Source organism: Lepidochelys kempii, chromosome 6 (genome assembly GCF_965140265.1).
Source record: "Lepidochelys kempii isolate rLepKem1 chromosome 6, rLepKem1.hap2, whole genome shotgun sequence".
Classification (NCBI taxonomy): domain Eukaryota; kingdom Metazoa; phylum Chordata; order Testudines; family Cheloniidae; genus Lepidochelys; species Lepidochelys kempii.
This window is the reverse complement of record NC_133261.1, coordinates 38,877,110-38,897,081: the sequence shown is the minus strand read 5'-3', so window position 1 is coordinate 38,897,081 and position 19,972 is coordinate 38,877,110. Positions and strand designations below refer to the sequence as shown.

General features: G+C 43.1%; 1 protein-coding gene across 1 annotated transcript; it reads right to left on the bottom strand.

Annotated features, from left to right (window-relative positions):
- Nucleotides 1-12,073: 12,073 nt before the first annotated feature.
- Nucleotides 12,074-19,492, bottom strand: LOC140913597 (alpha-1,3-mannosyl-glycoprotein 4-beta-N-acetylglucosaminyltransferase C-like). The gene is made up of 3 exons (XM_073350325.1): nt 19,325-19,492; nt 15,673-15,820; nt 12,074-13,218 (listed from the first exon to the last, which is right to left on the bottom strand). The coding sequence occupies exons 1-3, from the start codon at nt 19,490-19,492 to the stop codon at nt 12,074-12,076; spliced, it is 1,461 nt and encodes a 486-aa protein (XP_073206426.1).
- Between the last annotated feature and the right edge of the window lie 480 nt (nt 19,493-19,972).

Here is a 19,972-nt window from a genome sequence, read left to right as displayed (position 1 = left end):
TGGTTTGCTTGGGTCAGCACAAACTAGGACTGGAGCATGAGTTAGGCAAGCAATGATTTCTCGAAAAGCCCTTTCACATCGCTCATCCCACGGTGGCCCAAATGGTTCAAAGGGGCCATAGTGTCTCTGCACAGGAGGCTTTGGGGACCTCCCCTTATTCTTGGTCTTAGATTTGTTCTTGATGGACTGATGTCCCCTGGTAAGATCATTCAGAGGCTTTACAATCGTAGCATAGTTTTTCACAAATCTGCGGTAGTAGCCACTAAATCCAAGAAAGGTCTTGAGTTCTCTGTAGTTACTTGGACGTGGCCAGGTAGTGAGTGCTTCTATTTTATCAGGATCAGTACTCACACCCTCTTGGGACACGATGTGACCCACATACTTCACTGAGGTTCTGCAGAACTGGCATTTGTCAATTGAAAGCTTCAGACCATAATCCTCCAACCTATCAAGCACTTTAAGAAGTCTTCCTTCATGCTCCTCTAAGGTTCTTCCAAACACAATCAGGTCATCCAAATAAACTAACACTTGCAGTAAATTCATGTCTCCCACAACTTTCTCCATGAGACGTTGAAAGGTAGCAGGTGCTCCAGAAATCCCTTGGGGCGTGCGTTCGAACTGATAAAACCCTAATGGGCTGATGAAGGCTGTCTTCTCCTTATCTTCTTCTCCCAGAGGGATTTGGTAGTATCCACTTCGAAGATCCAACACAGAGAACCACTGGCTTCCCAGCAAACAGTCTAAGGCATCTTGCACTCGAGGCATAGTGTAGTGGTCGACTACAGTAAGGCTGTTTAGGGTGCGGTAGTCAATACACATCCGAATTTTCCCATTCTTTTTATGGACTACCACAATGGGTGAGGCATATGGGCTGCGGGACTCTGTAATGATGCCATTCGCAGCCAGCTCCTGAAGATGATGTCGCACATCTTCCATCTCAGAGAGAGCAATCTTCCTAGATCTCTCCCTGAAAGGTCGAGAGTCATGTAGTCTGATATTGTGCTCTACTCCTTTTGCACATCCCACTCATGCAGTGAGAACACCTTGGACCTTTCACAAAGTTTCTTCCTCAGGCGATCTTTCCACTCCTTGGACACTGGTGAATCTCCAAAGTCAAACTTTGCTGGGTCTATTGTCGGAACTTGAGTTTCACACTGGGGTTTTACAATTGACTCAGGCTCAGAGAGGTCTGCTATCTTTTGTCCTTGCTTCACAACAACATCACGACTCGTTTCAATAGCAATCAGTATAGTCACCCTTTCCTGGGCTTCAGCAGGTAGGGTTATGACTCCACTGGGGACCAGCACTCCTTCAGGGAGCTCTCCTCCCATCGGCTGCTCTGTCATTGCTAACGTCCCTTTACTGCCTTTCAGCGAGGTACTCATGACAAGCACTTCTTGCTCCGTCCTTGCAGGCACTACTAAGGGGGTCGTGCCTGAGTACTTCAGTGCCCCAAGCGGTAACTCAGATGTGTCCCTTTTAGCACTCTCAATTTTCCTATAGGCTTCAGCACAAAGCGTATGGATCATCAGGGTATTCAGGTACTGGTCTCCAGCCCGCCTTCTGCAGTAATCTGTGAGTACCTTGAAGAGACTGGAGTTGGTCCCCAGCAGCGCAGACAGATCAGGGGTCCCTTTAGGGTCAGGGCATATTAAGGCAGCTGTGTCTACCTCTTCTCTTACCCCAGCAACCTCCTCTGGGAATTCTAGGTGCACTATGACATACCCTTGGTAGGGGTATTCATCCATGCTGAGGCCACACAGGCCAAGGCCAGTCAGTGGCTGTATAGGCAGGTGCCTAAGCATCTGTTGGTAGAATGACTGAAATATAATAGTCACTTGAGATCCAGCGTCAAGCACTGCTTTACACTCCACCCCTTCAATCCTCACCGTGACCTCTACTCGAGGCCCTATCAGTCCTGCGGGGATTCAAGCTGGACAGTCTTTTCTGGGGGAACCTTCAAATCCTGCAGACCTGGGGGGTCCCCGTCCCCAGACCCTCTGGCAGCTACCGGATCTCTCCCAACTGACCCTCAGCTTTCCATACACTAAGGAGGGGTTTTCTTCATTATGGCACTTGGCAGCACTGTTTCCATCCTGACCACATCGGTAGCAGAAGAATTGACCTTTCCTCCTTCGCCTGGGTGGGATGGTGGCTCTAAGTGTGGGCTTCTCAATCGCCACAGTTTGAGGCTTCTTATTCCTGGAAGTCTTAACTCGGTCAACGGTACTTTGCAGCTCAGCTATCCGTTCTGTCAGGACTTGCATTTGTTGGGCAAGTTCCTCTCTGGTGCTCACCATCAGTACACTGGCCATTTGCAGTGGTGTTGTGCTGGCTGGATCCGATGTTTGGACTTCCCAAAACTCACTGGCAACCTGCCTTTCTTCCTCCTCTCTGACCTCTTCAATCAGCTGGGAGTAACTTGGGGGATGTTCCTGTCGTTCTCTTAGCTGGAGATGAAGTAGAATCGGGTTCTGTTACTGAGTTCCTCTTATAATTTGAACCAGTCTGGTCTGATCCATCTGCTCAGCAGTCACTGCTCCCCTCATGACAGCTCTCTGAAGCAGTCTCTCCAGTCTCTGTATGTAGGCTGAAGCCTTCTCGTCCTTTTGCTGTCGGGAATTAAGGAATTTACAGTAGCTGTCTTCAGGGCCCTCTACGCTCCCAAAAGTGTGTTCAAGGGCCTCTAGGCAGTCCTTCACACTGACCCCAGGGTCAATGAGCTTCAGGGTGCGAATCACATCTAATGCTGGGCCGCCAAGGCTCTCTATGAGGCATCTTCGCTTTTCTGCATCTGGTACGGCCCACTCTTGCAGCATTTCAGTGGTATGCTCTAACCAGGGTTCAAACTCCTCCTCCCCAGCAAATAATCTTAACTTGCGACAAGAGTTTGACGCAGCATGGAACAGCACAACCTTTTCCAGTGTTTGCCCCAGAACTTTTGTCTAATCATCTAGCTTCTGAGCTAGAAGCTGCTGAGCTAGGGCCCAACAAACCTGACATATTAGCCATTATACAAACAGTAATTTCCTCAAAATATAAGCACAAACAAACAAAATATAAATTGTTTCCCAATGTAGTGGATCACTCAACAGGTGCTTGCGAGGGGTACTGACCCAGGGATCCCAGATGAGCCCCCAAAAATGTAACCCTTCTGCCCGCCAGAGTTGGCAGCAACAAGGGCTGGGTTCAATATCTCGGTGATCCATTCCAATAAAACAATGCAAAATGCGCTCGAGCCCCCACCCAGTGACCTGGGACAAATATATACCACCCCCGCTGGGCGCCTCAAAGAGGCAATACTTCCCCTCTCGCAAGCACAGAGTCTGAGTGTGGCAAAAAGCCTTTTAATAACAGAGAGAAACAATGTGGCATTATGTTGGGGAAACACCACCAACAGGATTCATAACACAACCCATGAGCAAAAAAAAACCACCCCAAGCAAATTGGGGCATGTCCTTTCCCTTTGGTTCTTGAGTCCAGCAACCCGAAATCACCCAAAGTCCCAAAAGTCCAATGACCCAAAAGTCTCTGCCCCAGAGTTCGAAAGTTTATCTGCAGAGCTTTACCTCCCAACCTGGCTGGAGATCGGGGGGTGGGGAGGGGAGGGACGAGAGGTAAGGGGCACCTTACATGATCTGAAGCTGACGGCCCCGCAGCTCCATAGGGCTCCGCTCCGCTCCACATCCCACAAGCAGCTCCCGCTGCCCCACGAACTGCTCCACCAGCCTGTCCACAAGGCACTCCAGCCGTCCCACAAACTGCTCCACAATATATCTTCAGGCTCCCCCACTACTTAACACAATGCTCAGCGATTTCAGCTTTTAGTCAGTTCAGCTCTTTGGTGACTTCAGCTTGTAGTAGGGGAGCCTCAGTGCTGGTGCACCATTAGCCCAAAGTGAGCTCAGCAGCATGTAACTAGACTCCAAATGAAATCAAAATTAGCTCTGATATTCCACAGTGGAGAGAGACGGAAGTACAATTAGCATGTAAGGTCCTCACCAAGGGGCCCATGCCACCAAGTATTAATACTTGTCCCCAGTCTCTCTCAATTCATAGAGTTTTGGAACCCACAACCCTTGCCTAGCGAGTGCTGCTTAGTTGATGGTGAGTCCCTCCATCATAACAAAAGACCAAGTACAGTTCCAAGCACAGATCCCATAATCAGGGTAATAACAATTTATTCTTCCTGCCCCAATAACAGAGACACTGGGGATCCCACAGCAGCCAAAGTGCCATTTGGGCAGCTATGGCCTCATTCTAGGTGGGGTGGGTGTGCCTATGCAAATGAGATCGACCCCTGCAGTTCTTTTCCGCAATTTGCCACACCTCACCACCAGATGTCAGGGTGGAGCTCATCCTGACTCTGCTTACACATATGGTATGGGAGCTGATGAAAAACCTAGAACACTCCCTCCCCAACAATTATGAGGTCTTGTTCTTGAAGTAATCAGGTTCAGCACATCAGTATGTGAACAAAGGAATATTCTGAATGCTGGAATGAGTAGAACACTCATTGTTTCTAAAATAAACCATGAAACCCTCTGATTATAAGAGTTCAAATGTCAGGACACAGTTTGCTTTTCCTATTCTGTTTCCAGGCCAATAGTTAATTTCAGCTTTCTTTGCATAGATTTGTATTCAAACATTGATGCAATGGGCATAGCTGTTAATACGTATGTAGGAAGTACAATTTACATTTCAAATGTAGTCAAACTGAATTAAAATGGCTTGTGAGATCACTAAATTCTTTTGCCACCTCTCCATTTTTGTTCCCATTACAGGGCTTGATCTTTCAAGGCATTTACATGCAGAATTCCCCAGAGCCTTACTATAAAACTTCTATATTAATTTGTCAATATTGGCATTTTTGGCTCTGTTTTAGATTTATTGTCATTCTTATTTTTGGTAGTTCATACATGAAATTGATTTTTTTATCTGGTCAAATATAATCTAACTTTTGGAAATAATTCCAGTGGGTCAGGTACATTCATAAATAGTACATAGTGAGGTCTGTAAATCCTAGAGACAACAGAAAAACAACACTAAAAGGTACCTAATGCTGGTGGAAATAAGAGGCCCAAACAAGTGTATTCATACTCCCAAGATCTCATTGACATCAAGGGGAGTTAGAGAAGGCCCAGGAGTAGCCCTTCCTTAAGCAAGTAAGCTGTAGTAGGGCAACTCATGTGATTAAAGAATAGTCATGTGATCAAGTTTGGGTTCCAGGATGGGGGAAGAAAATAAAATTAGATTCAACTTCAAACCTTGTGGGGCAAATAATTAGAAAGGCAGTAGGAGGGAGAAGTCTGGGAAGGAATGGTGCTGAGAGGCAAGGGGGTGACAGCAGATAGTAAACTAGCTAGGAATGTAATGCATATGGCAGGAAAACAGGCTAGTGTTATTCTGGGTTACATATGGACCCACTCCGTAATAGCTTCATCAGAGTAACTACAATGCAGGAATAATCCTCCCCTGGCAGGGGTACAAACTTAATCACCTAAAACATGTTTTCTATTTCTACAGGCTATGTCCCCTGTGACCAGTGTTCAGAGGATCTAGGTGCTTACAGCATCTTCTGGGTATCATATGCAAACTGTCAAGTGTTTCATTATTATTTTGTCTGTGCATCCTTATAATACTTGTGCTTTTTGCCTCAAAGACTTTTTTCAGGTTAGCTTGCACATTAACAGCTAGGTTTTACCCACATTATTCACTTGTCATTCAAGAAAGAATGATACGCCATCCATCATCAGCCCATTGCGCTTCAGTGGGCTCTTGTTATTTAAAAGAGTCCCTCATCTTCCCCTTTAAGTTACTTTGTAAACAATCCTCAAGGAGACTGCATGGGGTTTCTAGGATGGGTGTAGACTCACATTCTGCTTGCAGCTGATTATTCCAATGCCTTCCACAGACCCTTTACAGTATTTTTTTCCCGTTTTTGAAATTGTGTGGTAATGAATGTTAAATTGTCAAAAAATAGGCTAGTCAATTGGATAACTAACACCAGCATTTCACAGTGTTCTCTGCTTCTCTGGAAAAGATTAGTAATTAGCGTAAATGGTAACACAAATGTATGTTATGTTCTTGCTGACATTTGGGCCTCTGGTCTGTATTAAAAAAATCTCATACTGCACTCCTATGAGAATGATTCAGGCTAGATCCTCAGTGGGTATAAATCAGCATAGCTCCAGTGAATTCATGGAGCTATGCCAGTTTACACCAGCTGAAGATCTGGATCCATAAACCTATTTGCCCCTTTTTCTAAGATCTATTATTTAAAATTCCTTGTTTGTTTGAGAGGCAGCCTAATTTGAAATCTTTTATTATAATAAAATTGGCTTTAAAATCTAGGACTCTCTGGTTTAACTAATCACGCAGCCAGGTGACTGGCTAACGCTACCACACAGTATGGACCTTTGCTTCATGACAATCAAAATATGTATCAATAGCTTAAGACATTTCTTTTGTCAAATATACTTACAGATTTTTAAAGCATAGTGGAAAAGGTTCAAGAGGATCCTGCCCAACACGACCAAGCTGATTTTATCATAAAATCTATTGTCTCCAATCCCTTTTTGGATTTCTGGCTTTTTTTCCCCGTTCCAATTCAGGACGACTCCACCACATCTCCACATTAGCCACATGGTGATCATTAGTGCTTTCTGACAGTATTTGTCAACACTGGGCACCAGACTAGTCCAGAAAGGGAGTACACAGGGTAGAGAGGAGTAGCACCAGCATGGGTGGAAAAAGCTACATGATCCTAGTTCCACTTGCATCTCCACTGCAAATGAACTGCTGTTTGTAACACGGTGGGCATCCTCTTCAGATGTGCTGTTCCTAATGCACCTGACCACAAGTGCAGCTGCTGCATGGAGTGCCACAGTCTCACAAAGCAGCCCCACTGGCCCAAGCTTTGTGTGTCTGTGACAAGTCAGCTGTTGGTGCACATGGCCCAGCCACACAGAGTGTGTAAGGGAAGGGAGGCAACCAGGGGAGGGGAGCAAAACAATAGCCCTCCTTCCCCCGCAAAGGAAGGAAAATTGGACAAAAATCAGAAAGCAGGTGGAAAATAAAGTTAAAATAAGAGGCGCAGGAGAGAGAGCCCCTGGCAATCTAGCTTGAAAGAGGAACAAGCATAAGCTGTGTGGCATCTGAAGTAAAACAAAGCCCTTATTAAAAATATAGGAAAATGACCTTTTTGAAAGGCTTAATCCAAAGAAATTTGGGGCCCTTGCCATAGGTTTCAATGGGATCTGCAGAGCAGCTATATAAAGCTATACAGCAGAATCCTCAAGTCCTCCTACTCTAGGAGAAGTTCAAGTCTGATCATTCACTTATTCAGAAGAATGTGTAGTTATTCAGATTTCAGCCCACATTAGTTACATGAAGCCTTCTGGAAACAGGTTCTGTGATCAGGGGTGTTTGACAGTGATATTCTTATACACATTGGCCCACATAGCGAGAGGTGCAGTGTACCTTCAGCTTGGCACTTAAGTAGTAAAGTAATGGTCATTGTGTCAAAGCCTGATATAGATATCTACAGAACTCTCATTGCGTTCAATGGCAGTTCCAGGAGCTCTGCCTGATGCAGGATTTGGCTGACAAGTATATTAAGTGAAACCTTTTAAACCCAGGAAGCAGCTTGCTCTGGTCTTATATCAACTATTGTTAGTTACAATTATGTTGAGTAATGTAGCCAGACATTTTCTAAGATGTAGCATTTCCTATACAAAGGGAGCTGGGCTGAATGTGATTTACAAATGGAGGTGTTGGGGACTTGCAGGTAGCTCAAGTACTATTATAGTATTTTTATTTCAGAAGAGCCGAGAGGCCCAACCAAGATCAGGGTCCCATTGTGCTAAGCACTGTATAAACATGTAGCAAGGGACAGCTCCAGCCCAGAAGAGTTTAGTAACGAAACAAAAGGTAGGAGAAAGCTAGTATTATCCCATTTTACAGATGGGGAGATGAGGCACAGAAATTAAGGGGGAGATTTTCATAGGCACAGAGGGCATTTCAGCACTCAAATCAATTGGCATTAGGCTCTTAAATCTCATTTTTTTCCTTTAAAACCCTTCCCCCCCCCCAATGACCTGCCCAAGGTTGCACAAAACACAGATTGGCCTGAAACCCTGTCTAGTGCTTTAACCACAAGACCATCTTTTCTCTTTTGAGAAGATGGCTGCCACCTTGTTATTCCCCCTGGAGCATCATTCCCAGGATTGACAAGATAGCATCAGCCCATTGCTGATGAGGCAGTGATAGCTGTGATTATTCTTTCAAGGATTGCCATCTTTTAGTGGTTACATGTCCATGGGTGATGCTTCAGTGGGGTGGTCTTCAGTGTATGTTGGACGGTAGCTGTTCAGCAGGCAGCCCAGATGTGCTGAAACAATGGGCTGGCTCTGTTTGAAAGCAGAGTTTGTGTGATCAGGGCAGTGCTGCGTAAGCAGTATGCAGAATGAATAGAAATGTACAGTGGAACTAGGGAGTGACTCAAAATCCCATTAGCATTACTTTACTCTCTTTTCTTTCCTTTTGCAATCAGTACACAGGAAAATTCTTTTGAAGGGAAATAATTTTACAAGCCACCAAGTACAGGGTTTCCAGAGCCTCTGGAACTCAGCAAGAGACTCACATGCTTTTAATCTATATTAAAGGAAACATTTTCAAAGCTATGAGCAAGTTATGTGTACAATTTTGTTAACAAATAGGACATGGGTGAATATAGTGCTTTCCCCCTCAACAAACTAAGTTCAAAACCCTTCAAGAAGCAAAGCTGTCTCTTCTCATGGGAGCTGGAAATGCTTAAGGACAATCCACAGATAAAGCATCCACCTTCGTGTATTCTGCCTGTGTGATTACAGCATGTGGCTGTTTGTCAGTGAAAGGCTTGATCCTGTAAAGAGTAGAGTGCTACTGTAAGGAGTTGAGTGTTCGTGTGGATTTCACTGGGAGTTGACGGTGCTTGGCATCCTGCAGAATTGAGGCTCAGAAAGGGCTTTTGATAGGCAAGGGTCACTGTAAAAAGTGTAGCAATGTATGAGATCTGGATAAATACATTTAAATTGAAGTTTCCACCATCCATGGTTTAATTTTTTGTTAAGAAGAATGGCATCTGAATGAGGACCTATTCAAGACCTTCATCAGCTTTTGGCATCCTGATAACAGACACACTTGCAACCAGCAGAAATGATAAGGTAAATTTCTACTCCAGGGTAAAACAAGACAAGAAAAGTTCTAGCTGTGGCCATTGTCTCCTAGGGATGGTCCAGTCACTTTTTCTATACAGTTCCTCTTTTTCTCTCTTGAGCAGAGATGTACAGAGAGCGCCACGCAGGCCAAAGCCTCTATCTTGTTCAGTCCACACTGGCTATTGAGAAGTTGGTTTTCAAACCCCACTGAAATATCTCTATTCTAATCGGATTCTTGTACTGCTCTCATCACTAGTATCTCTCTCTCTCTCTCACCACCCGCCCCCACTCCCACCCCAAGCTATATATTTATATTGGAGAATGCAGGTCAAAAAGGAACCTTGCACTTGGAGCAGAAGGTGGTGAGATTTGTGACAGTCTGGGGAAGGAGAATGACCACCAACAGTACCACCTAGCAGTCAGGCAGGGTGTGTCAGGTCATCTCCCTACTGAAAATACAGTCCTGTATTTTCACCCCACCCCCACCCCACCACCAAGGGTTTCTCTTTAATACAGAGACTTTGGGGTCTGGGCCTGTGAACAGCCATTTTCCCCAGCAGGGTTTTCCTCCAGGGTGAAGGCTCCTGTTGTTATCACATTTTCTTGGAGCATGTAGGGGAGCCCAGGCCCACCCTCTCCACCAGTTTCCAGTCCAGGCCCCAGTGGTAGGTAGCTACACCCTGCACCGTGAGCTGGTAAGCAGCCACACACACACACCCCAGACCACTTTCTACTTAAGTCTCCTTCCCACAGAGTAAATCAAAGAACCTCAAATAAAGTCGCTCACCTGCACAGTCAGTCACCTGCCTCTTTGTATGTTTGCTCAAGTCTGCCTTGTCAGGCCTCAGGCAACAAGTTCTCCACCTCCAAGTGAACCACCTCAGTCTGCTCCCTTCCACTGTGTACCTCCATGTGAGTGGCTCTCCTTCCTCTTTTAAGCCCCGCCTCCTGCTTGTACAGGCTTTGCAGATGTGATTGGGTGGGATCCCCTGGGCCCAGAGCTGTGCCTTAGCCCCTTGCTCTTGTGTGATCCTTAGTTCCTGTGGGAATTCATTCCACAATCTTGGACCTGCCTCTCAGACAGCTGTTTCCTGCACAGACAAGCTTTACCCTTATGCTAGAAAGTTCCATTGTGCTAGAGGAGTAAAATTGCCAGCGATGGTCTTCTTTCAGGAGTGTTAGGTGATCTTTTAGGTATCTTGGGTCTATACTATTGAGCACCTTGAAGATAAGGAACTGTGAAACTACAGCGTTCACTTCATCCCAGGTGGTAAGTTGGATTGTTTCCTTCAGTTTCCAATTTGTGGGTGTGATGTTAACCATGAATTAAAGTTTTTGTATCCATCACACCTATGAGTCATGAGTTTACTCTGCTAGATTGTTATCAGTAGGAAAGTTGATGTATTATATATTTAATATACAGAGTATAAACATAACATCACCAGTGTTAACAGTAGCTACTTTATTAAGCAACTAGTGCTTAATTTCTTTTTTCCTGGGATTGATTTTACATGTATTTTAGGTAGAGTTTGTGCACGTATAATTAAATGGCATGCATGAAATTGTCAGCATCATCAGAAAAAAAGGTCAGTTTGTGAAGGCCAGCTAATGAAGCTTTGGTGCCCTCTACTGTACAAGCATAGTACACACACAAAAAAAGGAGTGTGGAAAAGTGTCACCACAATTCTGTTGCATTTCCATTGAGAGACATTCATATACACATATGTGTACACAGATTCATATACACATATATGTTAAGCATGCTCTTTTCTTCCTCCCAACACAAAAAGGGTATAGATATGGATAGAATGCAAGCTCTTTGGTGCAGGGTCTGTGACTTCCTATGCAGATGTGGTGTATGGAACATAGGCCATATTTGGATTTATGCTTGAGTAACTTTAGTTGGCCAAATGTTTAATAAAAAATTAGCATTTCTAAGGGATATTGAAAGCAGCTTTCTGGTTTGTAGGCGAAAGGCTATTAAGGTAAAGTTATCCACTTGTCCTAGACTCTGCTTCCACCTTTTAGCGATATTTTCCCAGTGTCACAATGACCTCATTGTTGTGAGGATGTGTGGGAATGAGTGGATGCATGAATGCTGATGAGTCAGTAATTACATTTAAACAATTAAGACATTTATGTTTTGGGACTAAGCAGAAGTTTGCCTCCTTATTTCATGGCGCCCTTATGTATCCTGTTTTTGAGAGACATCTACAGGGTTAGGCAACAGCTGAACAGAGAACCTAGATTTAGGCAGATATACACCTAAATATAACCCTAAGGTTATGGCTACACTAGAGTTTACAGCAGCGGAGCTGCAGTGATGCAGTTGTGGTGCTGTAAGCTCTCTAATGTAACCACTCGAAGCCAAATGGAGAGAGTTCTCCTGTCGGCTTAATTACTCCAGCCCTGCAAGCAACAATAGCTATGTTGACTGGAGAAGCTCTCCTACCAACATAGCACTGTCTACACCAGTGCTTAGGTTGGTGTAATTTATGTCGCTCAGGTGGGTGGCTTTTTCACACCCCTGAGTGACATAAGATACACCGCAGTAAGTGCTAGTGTAAACATAGCCTAAGTGTTCATGACCACCACATAGGTGATGAATCCTACTTAAAGAGTGGGCATACAAGTTTTATTACCAATGACCTTTCATAGACACAACTGCATTGTGGGAGAAAAAATTTAATGTATTGTATTAGAGTTTTATTTTGCTTATTTCAACTAGAAATGCCTCCCAAGTCATTTGTTTTTCATTAACCAATAACAAAGTTGCTTTTGTTACATAGTGAGTAGTACAAGGTGATGTGTAATATGGATTTCCTTCCCATTTTTAAACAGAAGGGGCAAAACAGAACCTGAGTTTTAACCCATTAAACCTTTTTGACCCAAATATTTATTTTCCTTATTATCAGCCATTCCTTTTGTGTGACAGTTACCTGTATTCGAAGGCAGTGAATCTGCTCCTCCATAACTTGACCAAAGTTGTCCAATTCAAATTTTCCATTGCGAAAATCTCCTGCTCTCCTGAAGATCTTGCATGTTGCATTATCATTTTCCTTTATTTTCACTGTGCCCAGTTCCACGTAACCAGAATACAGAATGTCCCGGTTGTATTCAGCTGATCCTGTATAAATCTGAAGCTTCTGGAGAATTATTGGTGTTTCAAAAACAATGGTAAAGGAGCTTCCTGTTGTTACATTCCTTCCCCAAAAGACACCTTTGCCAGGTGGACAAACTTCCTCAGGCACATAATCATCAAACACTGGTATGTCCGTGTAACAGGAGACAGCAGGGAAGTCTCCAAAATCTCCAAAATCTTCTTGGAACTCTGGATCTTTGAATATAGTTTCCATAGTGTGAAAAGATGAAATTCTGCCAATGTGCTGAAAAAGAGAAGGTCTGAAGGTAATGATTTCTTTCTGAGCTTTGGATTGGTGGAAAAGTTCTAAGAGCCAGTCACAGGGCATTATGTCATAGAACAGCAACAGGAATCGTGCCAGTTTGGGAAGATCTTCATTGTGATAGAGTTTCCCTATATAGCCCAATGTGGAAAAGGCTACTGTGGTCCAGGGTTCCATCCGTTCATGTATGAATTGTTGTATTATGGAAAGGAAACCATTGGCACAAACCACATCATCTTCCAACATCAGATAATAATGTGAGAGGCTGGCACAAAAATTAACTAAAAAAGCATAGTCCACATTCTGTTTTGATCTGTGCCAGACGCTTTCATCTTTATCCCAGAAGTTCCTTTGCAGACCTTGTAAAGAAGGATAACTGGCTAGAGAGCTGCATATAACAAGAAGAGTTCCTTCATCAATATATGAACTAAATCCATCTTTAATCTCCTTGGCTGTTTGCTTATTTAGAGTAGAATCATTGTTTGCTAGATAGACAACTAAGACTATCCCTTTTAACTCCTCTGGGCTGGACTGACTAAAAATGGACTCAATTGTTCTCATTAGATAGTATTTATTCTTCCGGTGGATGGAGGAAATCCCAATTGACAAATATCCTACAAAAGGTAAAAACAGAAATAATTTATAGGATCTCTTTTTTTCCTTCTATGAACTGTTCCTACTCTGGTGAACTAGAGGCAGAGTCATGTGAAATTATAGTTTTGCTGGTTTGGGCCTGTGTTTTCCCATAGTAGTTCCAATTGCTCAGTGAAATATGCAGGGCCAAATTTTAGGGCCCTGTGCACTATGGAAATTTCCCCTCGCCACACACACACACCTTCCTTAAACTAGCTAGAGCATGTGATATACAGTCCGTAAATATCAGAACATCTCCATTTATTATTTGTGTAACTGCATAATATGTAATCAGTGAGCTGAGCATTGTGCTAAGACTCTAGTGATTATAAATGTAAATGTGTATATCTAGAGCGAGAGATATATACATCTGAGAATCAGGGAGAAAGTACCCTGTATAACAGTCATTTCCCGCTTACACTGATTGATTTCAGTGTAAGACCCTAGATTCAGTGCCTAGTCTGGGAGTGGAAATTTGCAGCTCAGGGCACATGCATACAAGTTTGAACTCAGTTCCCTGGTACTAAAATGAATGCCTGTGCCAGCCAAGTACAAATAACATGGTAGAGCAGTGAGATTTGGTTGTTTCCTTTTACTGTTGACCAAAATGTAGCCTTCAGAACCCCAGGTCACCATAGGATTTAGCATTGTTTTTTTCACTGTACTGGACATCAGGAATAACAACTTATCCAACTTTCACCTTTCACAGATCTGCCACCAGGACTTTCTCAAAATCTCCAGATAAGATAATTATTCTAAACCATCAGGGAAAGTTCAGACAAAACTTTTTAAAAAATCTAATGTGAAATATGTTTAATATTAATATATCTAGAATATTTAGTTTACATATGCATGCCAATTAGATGCTTTAAAAAATCTAATACCCACACTCTCTTCTTTTGTTCTGGGAAATGTTTGCTAAGTAGGCTACATGCTTGGGTGTCTTTATGAAATGTGACTTACAAATGAACTTGACCATGTCCAGCTGGCTCTCCAGCTATGTGGGGGAGGGTTCCTGCCAAAAGCAGAACTTGTTGGAGACCGTAAAAATCAGAAAAGAGCCAGTACATTAGTACATTGGATACCTAAGCCAGAGATGCCTTGCTACCTTTTGAAAAACAGTCAGGACTAAGAGAGGAACTTTACCAGCTCCAAAGAAAAAGGGGCACCGAGTCTCAGCTGGCTCTGGACACAAGTTTGATCTGAATCAATACAAATAGGGGACTGTCTCTGAGGCACTGGGTGATTGGGCAGGCAAGTGAGCTGAAAGGAAAGCTGATTCTTTTCCCCATGGGAAGAAGGGTGGCCTTCGTGGCCAGCCACCAGTACTCCAAAGAGGACACTGTGGCTCTGATGGCTCATGACACTAGCAAGGAGGAAGAACAAGTCAAGGATGAGCTGAACCACAAAAAGTGACCTGAGAAACCTGACCTCTCCCAAAAGCCCTCCTCCTCTTACACCATGACCATCTGGTAGGCGTGTTGAGAAGAGGCCCAGCTGCCTAGGATGCCAAACCTGAGCAGTGCTGTGACCCCATGTGCCAGGCTGCAATGCCACTCACTTAAATTTGGCCCACACACAGGGGCACTAGGGCCAAACCTGGTCAGGGTCCAAATAAGGCTGCCACCTCCAAGAGGCAGAAAAACTGGCCATTGCCCCAGCCCACCACTAGCCTGACTCCATGGTGCATGAGCCCCTACACCCTGCTCTTCCCCAGCCTCAGTCCAGGGAGTGCTCCAACCATCCCCTCCCAGGAGTTCCTGCCATGTGGAGCTGCTTGCAAGATCAGCACCTTACTCTTGATTGTTCCAACACGCACTTACATGCAGTGGTACTGGATATCCATATGTACATTGTTTACTGGTAGTTTTAGGTGAAAAAGAGGAAAGTAACAAACATGGTGTACATGACACCCATTAAAAGATTAATTTCAGAAGCTGCTAGGAAGAATAGGCCAAATTCTGCTCTTATTTAAGGGGAAACTCCAGAACTTACATTATGTTTTTCCTCACGGATGAAAAACCAATGTTTCATTGGTCTGATATCATAGTGGCCCTGATTCAGTAAGATACTAAGCACATTCCTAACTTTAAGACTGTGAGTAGTCCCACTGAAATAAGTGAGATTACTCACATATTTAAAATGAAGCATGTGGTTAAGTACCTTGAATTGGGGCCAGTATTATTATGTTGCTATAGTGCTGGAGAGATTTGGTGGGCAGAGTTTCTTTGGACCAAAACAGAGATGGAATTCTCCCTCTTTTGTGGCTTGTGATGTTTCAGGGAAACCTGGGTGATTTCACCTCTCAGATCTCTTACTTTTTAAGGTCATTTGTTATTTTGATAATTTGCTTGCACCGCATGTTAATACTTTTGTTCTGAATATAACTGCAAGGGACTGGGCTGACCAGAGTCCATCTTGCAATCAACACTCACTTTTTTTAGTAGGATGAGAGCCTAAGAGATATTCATATGGAATCGGTAAAGGGTCTATCACACTTTCTTTTACAGTAAAATTTTGATTTTGTGGCATCTCACGAACAGGAGCTTCCAAGCCAGCCGTCGCCACCTGTCCAGCTGTGGCCTTAAAAACAAAATACTGTTACTTTATAATATGTGAGACTGATGCAAGCTACAGCATACAATATATAATATACATATTATAATATGTATTGTTCCTATACATTGGTCTGTTTTATACCTCTCAATCTGCCAATGCTCCAATACGTGAAGGACATTATTATTGCTATTTATGTATTTTTGTATTATAGCAAGGTACAGCAGTGGGAACCAGGGCACAGAAAAGTGCTGTTAGAATCCTTTTCCTCACAGATATTTATAGAGAGGGAATAATACGCATTAGCAAAAGCTTTATGCTCTCTATGATGAGCAGTTTTTTTTCTTCTTTACATTAAATGCAACTTCTCAAAAATCCCTAGCAGAATTCTTAACTTAGAGAACAAGTATCCCAGAATTCCAGGCTAATTAACAAATACAATATTAGCAAGTTAAACCTCACAAACTCCTCTGTGATGTATCTATTATTAGACCTGTTTTGCCTATAAGTAAACTGAGGGTCCAGAGAAGTTACATGACCTGTGCTAGGGCGGTGGTTATCAACCTGAGGTCCAGGGCCCCCAGGGGGCCCCAAGCAGGTTTCAGGGGGTCTGTCAAGCAGGACCAGCATTAGATTCACGTGAGGCTCAGGGCAGAAAGCCAAAGCCCCACCGCATGGGGCTGAAGCCTGAGGGCCTGAGCTCTGCCACCTGATGATGAAGCCGAGGCCTGAGTAATGTAGCTTTGTGCAGGCTCCTGTGGTGTGGGGCCCCTGGAAATTGCCCTGCTTGCTATTCCCTAATGCCGCCCTGCCTTTTAAATGCAAAAAAACAGTTATTGTGCACAGCTGAGCCATGGAGTTTTTATAGCATAGGGGGCGGGGGGAGGGGGGTTAGAAAGAAAACAGTTGAGAACCCCTGTGCTAGAGTGCATAGGGAGCTGTGACAGAACTGGGAATAAAACCCAGGAGACCTGTCTTCCAAACCTCTGCTGTAACTACTAGCAAAGACTACCCTGCACATGTAGACCAAATTTTCATTCAGAGTTTTTGCTGCTTTATACACTGTAATCTCATATCCAATTTGCTGTCCACAATCACCCCTACGGCTGTGCATTACTGCTTTTCAGGTTTCTCTCCACTGAACACCTGTGTTTTGGATTATTTTTCCTCAAGTGCATTAACTCACTTCTCCAAGATGACTCTCATTAGCTCACGAAAGCTCATGCTCAAATAAATTGGTTAGTCTCTAAAGTGCCACAAGTACTCCTTTTCTTTTTTCTCATTTTGGGGCAGGACATAAAACTTGCCAATGGACTCAGATAGTTAAATAAAATTTATAGGTAGCTCACCTCAGTATTTATATTATTTCTTATTGTGGATACAGGGAAATACAAGGAAATTATGCAGATACTGCGTACCAGTCATTTATATTTATTTTAGGTAAAATCCCACAAGATTGTCAACAACACAACAGTATATTCTTTCCTTTTACCAACCCTTTAACATTCTTTGGATTATTTCTCGCCTTGTAGCAACACTGCTGAATTTAATATATCTAGGAAGTTTAACAATTTGCTGTTTATTCCCTCTTTCAGGTTATCAACGAGATGTTAAATAAGACAGGGCATGACCTGTCCCAGCAGCACTCCATTAAACACTCTCCCCGACTCCAGTACGTTGCTGCCTATCATTAGCCTTTGTTTTCAGAACTTCTGTGACTTTCCATCCCATATGATAATGTTTATATCCAAGCCTATTTGAATTAATAAGGAGTAAGATTATGAAAGCAACTATGCTTTAATAAACTCCAAATGGATTATATCTATCTTATTCCCGTCACCCAGAATTTCATAATTCTGTTGAAATAAATGTGGGTTTGTCTGACAAGATTTGTTTTTTATAACTTCACGTTGTTTATTGCTCATGGGGTTCCATTCTCCTATAGGTGTTTTGTGAGTTTTGGCTCTAGATAGTAGTTCTGTTATTTCACTAGTGCTTAATGTTAAACTTACTAGCTAAGAGTTGCCAGGTTCCCTCATTTTTCTGCATTTGAAGACCAATACCATGTTCGCTTTTTTTCCTCCTCGGCACCCACTGCAACTCTGAAAATTTTCTCACTGAACAGTGTCACTGTGTCAGCCATAACACAGTGCACTATTTCACCCTGGTCTACGGGTGTGTGCTACAGGGTGAATAGACCACACACTGGTGAGGAGGGTGCCAGACAGGTCCTGGGGACAGGGCTATCCCCACTCCTCCGGACCTGTCAGTCATGTATGATTGGGAGGGAGCCTTTAAAAGGGAGGAAAATGAAGTAATCTAGGGGAATGGAGCAGGAGACTGCTGGAGGGTCTTCTGGAGCCACAGAAGGAACTTCCAGCTGGGAGCCCTTCATCTCAGCCCTATGGAAAGTGCAACAAACTCCCAGGGTAAACCAGAAAGACTTAAGATCTGCAAATGGCCAGGGCCCCTTGCAAATTGTAAAGAGCTGGGGCCTGACTGAACTGAAGACACCCAGTATAAATAACTGGGTGTGGTCAGGTTCCCTCACCATCTGGGCAAGAAGACTCAGGGGACTCTTTCATAGTGTGTACAAACCTGATCTTTGGGCACAGTTTTGACTTAGAAAGTTTCATATTTGGAATGTGGACCTGAATGCAAACCCCTCTTTAACATACCCATGGCCCTACCAGCACCTCTGATTCTGTGACAGATTAGAGTTGGCACTCTGATAAGTGTCTGTTGGTAGTGAACACTGCACAGTCAAACAGAAACAAGGTCAGATTAATAGTGAAACACAAGCAAGACAAGGTGGGCTGGGGTGGAAAGGACTGCTGTTATCCCATCAACTAGCAGGCAATCAAAGAACTTTAATTACTTAATAGTATTTAGCACTCATATAGTGCTTTTCATCTTCAAAGCGCTTTGCAGACATTAGCTAATTAATCCTCATTACTAGTTAAGTAACCTAATTTTTCCTCTATTCCCCACTCTTCCACAGACACACAGACACTCTCATGCACAGATAAGCTCCCAAGACACTGCAAAGCATCAGGGCTGGAGGATCCAAAATATATGAACCATGGTTTTGCAGACCTGATCAGCCTAAACAAACGTCAGACTTTTTTTTTTTAAATTCAAGGAATAATGGCGACAAAAGTCAGCCTGAGTTCTGTTATGACAAATTTCAAGGAGAGGAATCTACTTGGTCAGTACTGCCAAAGCTCTCTTCCCTATAGTGGAAAGGGCCTTTTTCAGCATGAGTATTGCAAGTCACTACTGCCATTAAAGGTCTACATATTTTTTTAACTGCTGAAAAATGTTTGCATCATTGGAAAACTTACAATGCAGTGTCTTGTCAAAGATTCAGAATTTTTCATTAAATAGATTTATATGCATTTTTTTTTCTGAAATAGCTGTTCAGAACCTCCTCCCCTTTTGGGAGATTTTATCAACTCATTGTATATATTCCACCAATAACAAATAACCTTATTCTAAATGAATTTGTGCCTCATTCCTTTTGTTACCTACGTGAAATGACGTTAATCCAGGCTTTCCCATTTTTAAGCAGTTACACTCTTCTTTGTTCTGGCTCCAAATAATGGCAAACAATGTGATGAAAAGCACTAAGAGAAAAAAAAATCTTGGAAAGATTCTCCAATACCAAGCTAGTACCTTTGGTATATTCCGGGTTTTCATTGTCGCTTTTCCTCCTTTTAATAAAAACAATGCATCAGGTAGGTAAGAAACCAAAATAAAATCTAGAACACAGTGAGATAGTATGTACTGAATAATATTATTCAGTGTATGCCTATATATTTTAGTACACAACATATATTTGATCACGCTGGATACATTCTGCTCTTGAAAGCAGAAACATATGAAATTCCAATTTTTTCCTCTTTGTACACAAAGCTATTACCTTTAACACTGCTAGATTTTGAAAATAAATTAAGGACCCAGTCCTGCTCTCACATATGTGACTGCAATTCCACGGAAGTCAATGGGTCATATTCAAATCTGGGGTTAGCAGGTGCCACTCCATTGAATCCATCAGGGCTGAATTTGTACCTTTGCACATAGGTAAAAAGAAAAGGAGTACTTGTGGCACCTTAGAGACTAACCAATTTATTTGAGCATGAGCTTTCGTGAGCTACAGCTCACTTCATCGGATATGAA